General features: G+C 33.1%; 2 protein-coding genes and 2 non-coding genes across 5 annotated transcripts in view; 1 reads left to right on the top strand and 3 right to left on the bottom strand.

The window, feature by feature from the left end:
• The window catches only part of LOC120769265 (ras-GEF domain-containing family member 1B), a 243,140-nt gene extending 238,387 nt beyond the window's left edge, over positions 1-4,753 (top strand). For both annotated transcript variants that reach the window (XM_040096172.1, XM_040096171.1), the window contains one exon: positions 2,674-4,753. In XM_040096172.1, coding sequence (XP_039952106.1) covers positions 2,674-2,744 — 71 coding nt within the window. In that variant the 3' untranslated portion in view covers positions 2,745-4,753. The remainder of the gene's footprint in view (positions 1-2,673) is intronic.
• A 2,205-nt stretch (positions 4,754-6,958) lies between these two features.
• LOC120767211 (enhancer of split M1 protein-like) lies at positions 6,959-7,779 on the bottom strand. Its single transcript, XM_040093020.1, has 3 exons — positions 7,545-7,779; positions 7,279-7,455; positions 6,959-7,101 (listed from the first exon to the last, which is right to left on the bottom strand). Exons 1-3 carry the CDS (start codon positions 7,777-7,779, stop codon positions 7,064-7,066), a joined length of 450 nt encoding a protein of 149 aa, XP_039948954.1. The 3' UTR covers positions 6,959-7,063.
• Positions 7,780-10,506: 2,727 nt separating this feature from the next.
• On the bottom strand, positions 10,507-10,588 carry Trnas-aga. Its single transcript has one exon. It is a non-coding gene; the product is annotated as a tRNA-Ser (tRNA).
• Positions 10,589-11,911: 1,323 nt separating this feature from the next.
• Trnas-aga lies at positions 11,912-11,993 on the bottom strand. Its single transcript has one exon. It is a non-coding gene; the product is annotated as a tRNA-Ser (tRNA).
• Between the last annotated feature and the right edge of the window lie 1,656 nt (positions 11,994-13,649).

Genomic DNA, 13,649 nt, shown 5'->3' with positions numbered 1-13,649 from the left:
TGAATAACGGTACCCCCACACTAACCAGCTCATTGGCTTGGCAGTTTCCCGCGATTCCGCTGTAACCGGTCACCCATAAAAGTGTATTATAGAAAAAACCTTTAGATATTAATATTGAGTTCATGCGCTCCTTGACAGTCACTATTGCCGCTCGGCTATCGAAGCGAATGCTTACCTATCCAAAGAGCAGTATATCTACCGCTACTTGATGGGAACCACATCTACATGAAAGAGGCTGCAGTGGTCTGTTAGCCTAAAACTAGAGTTGATCAAGAGCACCCGACAGAAGACTAAGATGTGGAGTCCCTTTCTCTTTACTTCGATCCATCCGTGAAAGAGCTCACTATTTCCCTTCTCCAATGGCTTCACCCTACCCAAAAATATAAATTTGAAATTCTTAAACACTTTCATAATTTATCACAGGGTTTTCCCCTACGCAGCACCCAAGCATATTTACAGCAAGCATGTTCTCTAAAACCACCATTGTCATTACTTATACTGCAACTGCGCCACGCCAAGCATCTTTGTGCCTCTATATACCCAATATACCCTATATTCCCTGCTTATTACCCGCAAATGGCAATGCGTGCGCAAAGCGCTAATGATTCATTTGAAAGGTACGTGCAGACGGAAATTGAAAATAACTCATAGTCATGCAATTGCAATTCCACCTTAAGTGCTTATGAAAAGGTTTAGCTGAGCGGGAGCTTTACGAGAAAACTCGCCAGCAACGTCAAATACAAGTTGCCACGTAATTTTATACATGCAGTGTGATAAGTTATCCAAATGCACTCATCGTCAAATACATATTTGAAGTGTGCTCCAAAATCGCATGATGCTTGTAAGTACATAAGTAAGTACGTAAGTATGTATGTATGTGCGATGCCGTACACCCACAATAGCAAATATCATCAAATCGATGGCATGCAATATTTGCCCTACGATTGAGCTTTGCATTGAAAGACTCGCATTTCCCCCGTAAAGCACTCGAGCATTTAATGCATTTTAAACATTTCCGCTTATATGTGTGCTTAAGTGTATCTATGAGCATGCGCAAGAACATTAGCCTTTGTTAACAAGTGGTAGCACACAAACACACATATGCATAAACTGACGAAAAAACAGCGATTTTGTCACACGACAAGACAAATGTCCGAAAGAAGCAAAATGAAAATAAAGAAGCTCGCAAAAAAATAGTCTAAGTAAATAACTTGGAATTTCCGACGAAAATGTCCGCAAATGGCGAGCCATTAAATGTTGTAACCAAGTGCTACTTTGATCCACACATACACATGAACAAAGTGCTGCCAAGGACAACCAGCGCTCAACTACTTGTACTCGTCCGGTGAGAGAGCAGAGGAGGTGGCAGCTGGTGGATGGTTTGTTCGTGCGAAGTGTGTCAACTTGATGTACAGCTATTTGGGTATGTTTTTGCGTCGAAGCTGGACGACATTTATGACATTTTATCAATACTGAAATTCTAGCTTATTTACCAGCAGAACAATGGCGTTGACAGAGCTCACTACAGACTGCTGCGAGTATTGTTTGCAGAGAGCATTGAAAATCTATGTAAGCGCAGTAAAGGATTCTGCCACGTGGCATCATTCAAGCGAAAACAAAATGAAGTATGAGCAACATTTTCGATTTTTCAACTTAAGTGGTTTGAGAATTATAAATTATGGACTAATTAGCGGGCATTTGGCCTTGTTAAAGTTTGGAGAAGAGAGAAATTAAGCTTTTGAAGCAAAACTGAAAAAATAAGTCATTTGAAGAAGGTTAGATTGGAGGTAGAGTTTTCTGTAAAAAACTGTTCGTCAATATTAGCTTTAGGTACCGGATTTCTGTAGTCTTTTCAGGCAGAAGGAGCAGCTATTAAGGTTGCAGTAAACCTGCTACGAAATGCAGACTTTTTCAGGGAGGTGAGCCATCACTCGGACAGCAGAGTGGCAATACTAGGGCATCCTACCCGATAGCACTGCATCAACGGACAACATGCTCTTAGAAGGCGCTGGTCGACACCCCGCTCATTTGAAACTGCAAGGTCATTTGCCCTTTTGACTCAGAGTAGAACGCAGAATATCTACTGAGCTATTTGCAAGACTGCCGACCTTCGGCGAACCAAAAGACATAGTCAATGTTTCAACATCAGTCTTGCAAAGCCTGAACAATGGAGAAAGAAAGCGCCTGGTCCTCGCCCTCCTCCATAACACTTGGACAAGTCGCGTCCGACAAGATTAAAGCTGTTTCGCAGGAATGCCTATTGGACAGCGTATAGTGAGAACTTCTACGTCGAAGGTCAGCAATCGTCCCTTCGGCGAACCAAAAGACGTAACGGAAACTGACATTAGCCGTCTCAACAAATTTGCGCTTTGTTGATTTGTAATGGTGTTATGTTCTTATGTTCTATTATACAGGATATTTAGGTAACTCAACGGACCGATATTCTAAGCTGAGCAAGTGGGATCCCTGTTAGGAGGGACCTCATAACCTAACCTAAGCCATTTTGAAGCCTTTTTTGTTGAAGATATCTGTGAGTCAAACGTCCATGTATGAAAGTTTTTTCTAGGTAGCTTATTAAGCTGATAATTTTTGTTTATAGTATATAATAGTATTTAGCTTTAGATGCATTTGTACTGCAATTTAATCGATTTGCTTTTATTTGTATTTTTTCAGAACTAATGATGGCCTCTTTCGATTGCGAGGAACCCAACAATGCGGAGAAACTCATGTATGATCTCAACTAGAACAACTTGGCACGCACAATAAACTGTTGTACATATAAGTGAATAATTTTTTTTTTTTTGATTTAAGTATGATTTTTTACTATACATACATATGTTTATATATATAGTGAGGTTTCAGCCTCAGTCTTGTAGAGGCTGCACAATGTAGGAGAAAATGGCTGCAAGTTTCCACCACACCTTCTTCCGGACAATGTCCGGCAAGAACTCTCACGATTGAATCAAGAGAACTTTGCTAAGAGCAAGCAGTTCAGGAGATCTCTTACTAGGCTTGAAAGACCTCGCAGTCGCACAGCAGTTGGTCATCGGCCAACGCCTTCTAAGCACATGCGAGTTGACAACGGAGATTTTACTCGTTCCCACTCCGATGTGAGCGGGGTATGAGTGTCTCCTCTTGGTATCTCATCAGCTTTTCAGTTTCCAGCTATTTCGCAATGACCAGTCACCTCCTGATGATGAAGTAGCATGATGTTATTTCCAGTGAAAACGAACACTCCTTGACTAACTTTGAGTGCACAGTTTGTGAGGTCGATATTAATATCGGTCCGCTCTGCTGTCGGCGGATGCTCGCCTCCCGGAGCAGTAAATCTACTATTACCTTAATAGCAGCCTCTTTAGCCTGAAAATCACTGCAGTAGTCCGGATCTTGAGGGATACCTTCTTAGAGAAAAACCAGATATAATGTTATTGAACGATAGTTCAAAATAGTTTTTCGACATCTTTGAAGTGTCAGCTAATTCGGTAAGGTTCATGCCGAAAAAAATAACTTTTCAAACTGTTTTGGTGGAGGTGCTATATATCTCACGAAACAAAGGCGTATATTTAGGTATATTCAATTCTAGCTGCTTGTTTTTATGGAAATTACTGGCAGTTGCCAGAACAGGAAAGTGAGAGGTTTTATTAAAGGAAATGAGAGAAGTGAACAGTTTGGTTTATAGATAGAAAATGAATGCTAATCAGACTGCTCATTCATCTAAATTTGAGAGGGAACAAAACTAAAAATTTAAAACTGGATAGCAACGGACAATTGGAACAGTCGAGACATTGTATATAGGCACATATGTATATGTATATAAAAATCGCATTTATGTATGTTATAAATTAATTTGCATTCACAATAGATATTTTCATCCGTATACCATGATAGCAACGCGCAAATTCAATTAAATCTTTATCAAATTCAGTGGCATTGTGTTCACTCAACTGTTTGTAAATTTGTATAAATTCATTGTGAAACTCAATTAGCTGCGAGTAAATAATGTTCAAAGATAAGAAGATACAATGCTTGTAAATTAATATTAATAATGTATTTAGTACAATAACGGTATTTATTTGTTGTTGTTTTGTGTGTGATGAAAACGCATGCAAACATTTTGTCGCACAACAAACATAGAATTTAAGATTTAATAAATACAACAACGCATAAATGTGTGTATGTGCATATGCGAGAGTGAGAGAGTGAGAGAGAATGAAAATTTAATGCATTTTTCCACACGAGCAGTTTTTGTTTATACAATATTTACTCAGTCGACTGTTTGCTACGACTTTTATTTACGATACGCATTACACTTGCAAGTAAATATTTTATTCACTCAATAAATAAATGATTTATGGCGCTTGATTTGTGTAGAGATTTTTTAATTGTCACTTATTTACTCAAGCGTGCTTTAATATTATATAATATATTTTATCAAGCGCTAATGTCTGCTGGTCTAACTGTAAATACAAGTATGTATAAATTGCATGCATACTTCTGCGTGACTTGGATTATAAGGGGACATTATTGTATATAATTAAATTCTTAAATAAGGAATTCATATAAATAAGTAAATACAAGGAAAATAATTATGCTACAGACACATAACAAATTTGTAGATAAAATCGATAGAAAGAATTAGTAATATAGACAAATTATCGTAGAAAATATAATTGAGGAAGTTTGAAGTAAATTTAATGAAATTTTGTATATTGAAACTAATGCTGAATTAATATTTATTTAAAAGAAAATCATTTGGGAAAAGCGAAATTAAAAAACTATATAGGAGTATATATTATTTATTTGAACTTACATATGTTATTATTTACTTATTTAAATTTTAAATTACTTACATATAATATTCTTTGATTTATTTGAATGTGTTATTTTTATTTTTATTAAAATTTTTAAACTAATTTATATTGTCTTATAAAAATAATATCGAATTTGTGTTTTACACTAAAAATTTATATTTTTTGCGAAAATTCGAAACTTTCAAAAATAAATGTATTTGAATTTTTTTAATATATTGTTTTTTTTTTGTACATGTGTATGTTTATTATTATTTTATTTAGTTTTTAATATCTAATGGAATATGTAACAATTTGGCGTTTCAGAATAAAACTTTTTTTGTGAAATGGCGAAAAAATGTATTTGAATTTTTTACTGTTTTTTGTTTTTACTTACAAATGTTTCCTATTCTTTATATGTTTTTTATTTGAAAATATTTATTAAAATTTTTTATTTAATTTTTAATATCAAATTGGTGTTTAACACTAAAAAATTATATTTTTTTCGAAAATTCCAATCTTTAAAAAATAAATTAATTTAATTTTTTTTAATTTACTATTATTTTTTGTACTTTTGTACATATGTATGTATTATATATTATTATTTTATTTTATTTATCAATAAAAATGATAACAAACTTGTGTTTAAGGCTACTAATTACTGTTTTTTTGCGAAAGATAAAAATTTTCAAAATTAAATAATTTGTAATTTTTTACTAAATTTTGTGTATTCTTTATTTAAATTTTTTCATTTAATTTTTTTCATTAAAATTTTGGTTTTGTTTTTTTATTAATATATTTTGTAATTTTTCTTGTTTTTTAAGATAATATTTTTTTTTAATTTCTTTTGTTTTTTTTAAGATATGTTTTTTTTATAATTTTTTTGAGACAAACAATTTTTATTTGAACTTTTTTCACTCAATTTTTTATTTCTTTATGTTTATTTTTTATTTTGTTTCCTATTATTATTATAACACATTTTTTACAAAATTTTTTGAGCTCACAAAAATTTGTTAATTTGAAATTTATACTCAATTATTTTATAATTTTTATACTACCGCATATTCTTACTCTTTACCAAATTTTTATATAAAACATTTTTTTAAAACTTAAATAAAAAAAAATAAATAATTAAAAAGGATTTTCTTGTATGTACACATTTAGCAACCGATATTGAGTTGCTTCAAATCATTTCCTTCAAAAATTAAAAATTAAAATTTTAAATTTTTTAAATGAAAAAAAATAAATTTAATGTTTAATTTTTTTAATTTGTAATATTTTTCTTATTATGAAATCAATTTATATTTTTTTTTATTAAAATAAATAAATTTACATTTTTTTCTCATTTAAATACTTTTATAAAATATTTTTATTAAATTTAATTTTTTTGAATATAATTTTTTGAGTACCTACATTTGAACTCCAAATAAGCATATTCCCTCTTATGTAAATAAAAATATTTATAAAATTAAAAAATATACATACGTAAGAGCCTACAAAATGTTGGACATATACCATGCAAAAAACCAAACTATGCTCAAAATCAATTTAAATTTTATAAATACATAAGTTGAAAATGGCACATGAAAAAGAATTGGCCAAAAACATTGTTGTAGTTGCAGGTTAGAAAACAAAAGTACGGTAAACTGTAAAAAAATTAGACACTGTGCTGAGTGCAAAGCTATGGAGCATATGTGCTTACAATAAGTGAAAAGTAACTGTAGTTAAAAAAATTAATATGTGTAGTGGTAAATTAAGCATAAGCAAATTTTGAGAATTTAGCAAAACCTAAATAAATATTTAATGTCATCCTAACTATAGAAAAAATAAATGAATTTATAATGTGTATTTATTAAACTGTAAATATTGAAAAAATAGCAAAGAGATGTTACGAAGTAGATAATTAAAGTCATGCATAATTACATATGTACATAAGTAAAATCATAAGTAATATGGCACAACAACAATGACTATGGTTAAGCGTATAAACTGAAACTAAGTATTAGTGGAGAAAAATTAGTAATATTGTAAACAAAGAAGAAAAACGAAAGTAACTGTAACAATAAATACTAGGTAACGTTTTTTGTATAATTTCTGAAACATTAAACAGAAGTAAAATAAATAAAGTAAAAACTTTGAATTTTTATGTGAAAACATTTTATTTGGCGCAACTTCAAGGTAAAGATTTTAAGTACAAATTTGTGTTTATATACATATATACACATACTTGTATGTATGTATATAGTGTGTGCGTATATTTATGTAAGTATAAGCAGTTACAAGCCACAATCGCTGTCATCTATTAAAGTCCACGCTGTAGGATAAAGAGAAAATATTATTTGGAATCTATGATATATAAGATATAATAAAAAAAGTAATGAATTTTAAAAATATTTCCGAAAATTTAATTTGAATTCGAATTAACAAATCTGCACGCCTTTCGAGTTTTCGACCACTTTTCACCCGTCCATCATTTTTCTCCCCTACTCACCATCAACTGAGAGACAGTTCTCAACTTCCAAAATGCAGCTATTGCCAAAAATCTCTTTAGTTTTACCGTTAGAAGCGCAAATTGGTTCATAAATAAATGGGCAAGGACGTAAGCACTGCTCACGCACCAAGGGATCAACATGCTTGAGGCAAAGCGACAAAGACGTAATGCGCCAGACTATAATAAAAACAAAAAATTAAATTTTCGTCAAAAAAAAACAAAAATAGAAAAATAATCAATATTAAATAACAGTAAATGACGCTCACTTGTGCCGGTGCTGCAACTCGCATAACGCCGTAAGCAGTCGTTATGGAAGTAACGGTACACGACGCCTTCGCCCACTGCACTCGACTCCGTTGCAGCACTCTCGTCTCCGGAAACCGCACAAACAGGATCCAAATGTTTCGGGCAAGCATTCGTGCAGCGCTCACTTGTATTGGCTTGTTCAGCTTTTGCTAAAGAAAGCGTAATCACAAATATTACCGTTACAGCGAATTTCATGTTTTTGCTCTGTAATTTAGCTCTGTTCCGTTTGAACTGTGATTTTTGTCAGTCAATAGCGGTATTTTATACAAAATCTCGCGTTCTATCAGACAATTAAGCAATCACAACAATTTTTTGTTGTTAAGCGGTGTTTTAACGGTAATATATTTTATATTTGCTTAGCACTACATGCCGTTAATGCAGTCTTATCGGTTACCCCAATTGCTTGCTTAACCTTGGCACTGAAGTTGATGCCGAATGAAGCCGGGCAGTAGTTAAGTGGTAGTCTCACCGACTTTTTTTTATATTTTGATAAGCCGAGAGCATTACAAATACGAGTATGCACTGATATTTTCAAAATTAAGAGCAGTTAAGGTTATTTTCAGGTCATTGTTCTACAGGTTGATGATAATATTGAATAGCCCATTACATGGTCAATCATTATGAAAAAAGTTGGAAAATTCACATTTTGTAGAATTCACTTGAAAAGCTTGAAATGAGTAAAGTGTTAACCTCAATTGACTAGATTCAATAATCTTACCACCTCCTCGTCAGAAGTTCCGTTTTTTAAACAGTATTACCGTTAAGAAGCTAGAATTTCCCCTGCCTTCTACGATAGTGTAGCTTTCCAACCTAAACCAAAAATTATCTTCTTCCTTATTAGGGTAGACACTGCCTACGCGGTTATAGCCGAGTTTATAACAGCGCGCCAATCGTTCTTCTTTTGGGTGTTTGACACCATTTGGAGACTTCAAGTATAGCCAAGTCCTCCTCTACCTGATCTTTCCAACGGAGTGGAGGTCTTCCTTCGACTTACCTTAGCGGGTACTGCGTTGAATACTCTCAGAGCTTGAGTGTTTTCATCCATGCGGACGACTTGACCTAGCCAGCGTAGCTGCTGTCTCTTAATTCGCTGAACTCTGTCCATGTCGCCGTATATCTCATACAGCTCATCGTTCCATCGACTGCGGTATTCGTTGTTACCAATGCGGAAAGGACCATAAATCTTCCGCAGAACCTTTCTCTCGAAAACTCGTAACGACGACTCATCAGATGTTTTGATCGTCCATGCCTCTGCACCATATAGCAGGACGAGAATGATTAGTGACTTATAGAGTTTGGTCTTTGTTCGTCGAGTGAGGCCTTTACCTTGGCCAGAGTTATTCTGCGTTGGATTTCGAGGCTGGCATTGTTGTTGTTGTTAATACTGGTTCCGACTGTCAAGTCGCGATTGCGATGACTGTTTATTTAATGGCAGGAGATATTCCGTCTTGTCATCGTTCACTACCCGATCCATTTGCTTTGCTTCCTTATCCAATCTGAAGAAAGCAGAACTAACGGGGCGGTTGCTATGGTAACGATGTCATCGGCGTACGTCAGCAGTTGTACACTCTTGTAGAAGATTGTACTTATTTTCTACCGAGATTGAAGAAGTCGGCCGATAGGGATACGCCTTGTCTGAAACCTCATTTGGTATCGAATAACTCGGAGAGTTCCTTCTTGATCTTGACGGAGCGGATAAGGTCCAATAAATTTGTTGACGGTGGGCCTTAATCTTTCACACAGTACGCTCGTTAGGACCTTATAAGCGATTTTGAAGTTAGTATAAAATCCTTATGGAAGTTAGTATAAAACAAGAAAAAACGTTAACTTAGGCTGCACCGAAGCTAATATACCCTTCACAGGTGCATTTCTTTTAGTAACTATGTGTTCAGTTTGTATGGAAGCTATATGCTATAGTAATCCGATCTGAACAATTTTTTCGGAGATTACATTGTTGCCTTAGAAAATAATCTATACCAAATTTTGTGAATATATCATGTCAAATGCAAAAGTTTTCCATACCAGCATTTGATTCCGATCGTTCAGTTTGTATGGCAGCTACATACATATGTATATATTATAGTGGTCCCATATCGGCAGTTCCGACAAATGAGCAGCTTCTGGAAGAGAAAATGACGTTTGCAAAATTTCAAAACGATATCTTAAAAACTGAGGGATTATTTCGTATATATACAGACAGACAGACAGACGGACGGACAGACAGGCAGACAGACATGGCTAAATCGACTCAGCTCAACATACTGATCATTTATATACATTGTACATTGTATATATGTACTTTATAGTGTCTCCGACGCTTCCTTCTGGGTGTTACAAACTTCGTGACAAACTTAATATACGCTGTTCAGGGTATAATGAATACAGCCCTTTAAAGAAAAGTTTAGTTGATCTGTTATTGTGTTGTGACATCATAAACAAGGTCACTGTGTGTGTTTTCAGTGTAAGGTGGCCAGTATCAGTTATTTCCTGGCCATCTGTGCGTGAATAATTTAATTTTTTTGCCAAAGACTTACCGCTAGATGGCGTCATATTTCATACCGAAACACAGTGCTTTATTTGCAAATGAAAATCTCTCAACTTGATACTCGCTTAGCAATATATGGACTATTGGTCCACTAACAATTTCAAAAGTGTCCACAACGACCAATTTGATGGAGTTATCAACCCTTACAAAGTTGATATTTCTCACCAACAAGTGTCGCCTTTGGTGTCTTTATTTTGACAACCAATGACAATTTCCGATTACTCCGAAATTTTATTAAATTACTATTCTTATACTATTTTATTGCAATACTATTTCAGCTGCATCACTTTTGTCGGTTACGAACCAATTATTTTTAAATTTATTAATAACTCAATTTTCTACAAAAAAATTAAAAAACAAAAAAATTTAGAAATCTGCGCAGTCGGTAGGATTCGAACCTACGCTCCCAGAGGGAATCTGATTTCTAGTCAGACGCCTTAACCGCTCGGCCACGACTGCCTCTCCCTTATTGTCGCATAATGCGCTATAAAACTACGGTGACATGTGTTTTCATATTATGAAAGTTTGCTTAGTAATTCGCACTCTTAACCCTGGACGTGCTTTGCTAGTCGAATGTCATCATGTTTTGCAAACAACAGCAAAATAACGATGCCCATCCAGGGTTAAAATGTTAGGCGGCTTAGAAAAGTTATAAAGCGATTTTGTTCAAATTTTGCACAAATCTTTGAAACAATATTTTCTAGTCAATGAACAACGACCTTTTTGTTTTTACAACTAGTTTTTTGAAGGCATTCCTAGCGAAAACTTGATCTAAAAATGTATGTTTTTATTCGCAGTCTGTCACAAATTTCAATTTTAATTTGATTCTGTCATCCAATAACGATCTTTATCTTTATGCCAATAAAATATTTTGGGTTTTTGATTTTAAATGAATCCTTATTTTCGCTGGGAGAACTCACATATTGCCCGATATATGCGGTACAAAGTCACCCGGATGTTCGAAAATCTTTATATTAGATATATGGGGTTTAAGGGAAATATATGTCCGATTGAACCCATTTGTGACATACCATTATAAGAGAAGGATTATCTCTTAGTTTCAGATATATACATATATTATACATTGACCGACATTTTAGATCAAAAGTTAACTATTGCTACCGGGGTTTAAATATTCGGTACCTAGGGGCTTAAACAGTTTTTATTGGATTTAGACAATTTTTCGGCATAAGGTGCACACACTGAAGACATTATTCGTGCAAAGTTTTATACCATTATATTAATTGCTTCTTGATTTGTATACTGAAAACTGAACGAATCAAGTGGAACGTAAAATTGTGCTATATGGGAAGTAGGCGGTCCTCTGTACCAAATTACAGCTTTATAACTTATCTTAGTGCTTAGTTATAGCACTTTATATGTTTTTTCAGTGGTCCGGTTAGGCCCATCTACGAGCTCGCTTTTTTTGTACTAAGGAACTTACATACATATGTATGTACCAAGTTGACATCAGTTTCATCAAGATATCTCAGTTTTTACTCAAGTTACAGCTTGCACGGACGAATGGACGGACAAACAGACAGACAGTCAACCGGATTTAAACTTTTCTCGTCATCCTGATCATTTATATAGGTATATAATCCTATATCTATCTCGCTTAGTTTTCGGTGATACGAACAACCGTTAGAAGAATAAAACTATAGTAGTCTGTAGCAACTGGTTGCAAGAATATAATAAAACGCTGTAAAATGATAAAATATTGAAAAAATATACATACAATGTAAATATTTAACAAAAAGTATAAAAAAATTTCTAAATCTTCGCAGTCGGTAGGATTCGAACCTACGCTCCCAGAGGGAATCTGATTTCTAGTCAGACGCCTTAACCGCTCGGCCACGACTGCATGCCAAATTAATGCGCCTATTGCGCTACTTCAGCGTTAGTAAATTGCATTTTGAAATTTAAAATATTATTAAACATTAGCGAATACGGTTTGCCTCTTACGTGATAATTTATTTTAATACTTTAATATGTTTAAACTCCACTCCCTCACTCTACGTTCCGCAGACAATTCCATCAGTATTGAGATTCATTATATAATAGGAAGGCTTTAAAGCTGTGGAATGTTTCGGATACAAGCCTTGTTAGCATTATGTGCGTTGGCAAATTAAACTCTTTCCGGAAATTTGGTTTGGATTGCAAACTTCAAATCGGTTCAAACTGGCAAATAACCCGTTTATAACCGATAATATAAAAGCATGATCAACGGATAGATTTCGACAAAAATTCTCGATTTTGCGGTTTCAATTGATGGTTAATTTCGAAATTAGCGCCATCTATTAGCCATGCAATGTATTTTATCGAGTCACTAAGTGAGTACAGCTTCATCGAATCTTTTTTTTTCGATACGGTTTCAATGATTAGACCCAATATTAATTCTAAGTTTTCTCATAATTTTCTTTATTATATAATTATTATTATTTTTTATTTTATTGTTTATTCCTGTTGAATTACATACACTAACATTAAATCATTTTGAGATAGTTGATAGTTTTTAATTTTATATCTTATATCAAGCAACTTTCGGTATTATTATTTATTCTTTCTGTTTATAGCGGCATTGAACACACGCATATTGTTATGAATATTTTAAAATTTTTATTTTTTAAGCAATATAACAAGACATTTATCAAAGTTCTAGTTTAATACGGCTTTTAAGGGTGAACATTTTCGGCTGCTTTCGCAAACTATGAGCCGGTGGTAAAGTTATTTGGTTGTCGCTAGATTCTGTGACTACAGTTTGAGTTAAAGGCCAAAATTTTTAATTTTTCTAGATGTGTTCAGTACTAAATGGTTTTAATTTTACAACGTTTTGTATTGTTTTGCAAAAATATTTTTAAAAAATGTTTGAGGTTATTGAAATATACATACATTATATATCTATGTTTGTGTGTTTTAATAAAAATTAGTTATAAAATCACAAAGTGTCTAAAAAATGTCATTTGAAAAGAACAATTTTACGCTACTTATCAAAATAAGGCCTTTGCAAAATACTTTGTTACGTTTATTTTTGAGTTTGTTTTTTCGTTTTTTTTTTTACAAAAAATGACAATGTTTAATATTGAACTTTTTATTTTTTAAATGAGTGTAAACTGTTTCTGCAAGTGTTGCTGTGACTATGTATTTAAAATGTAAATGTAAACTTATATGTAAAATTAAAACTAAAAATATTATCGTACATTTAAACTAAAAAAAGCTTCTTTTATTATCATCACATTTCATAAAAGAACTTAAGTACAAATTTCAGTTGTAATTTTCATAAGAAAGTTCTTTCAAAAAAAATATTTTTTTAACTCTTATTTGCTAGACTTTAACGGCAAAATTACCAGAGACCGTAATCATTATAAGTTTTCTTTTAAAAATCACGTAATAATGATTATACTTTGAGTTTTACGATTTTCTTCATCGATAATGTTTCATTTTGATTAAGCGGTTACATGGATTTCGTCGAGAAAAAACGGTCTATTTTCAATAATTTTTTTTCGTATAAAAAATTAAA

This window comes from Bactrocera tryoni, chromosome 2, assembly GCF_016617805.1.
Source record: "Bactrocera tryoni isolate S06 chromosome 2, CSIRO_BtryS06_freeze2, whole genome shotgun sequence".
Lineage (NCBI taxonomy): Eukaryota > Metazoa > Arthropoda > Insecta > Diptera > Tephritidae > Bactrocera > Bactrocera tryoni.
Note: the sequence above shows the minus strand (reverse complement) of the source record. Positions and strands in the feature narration are given on the sequence as shown.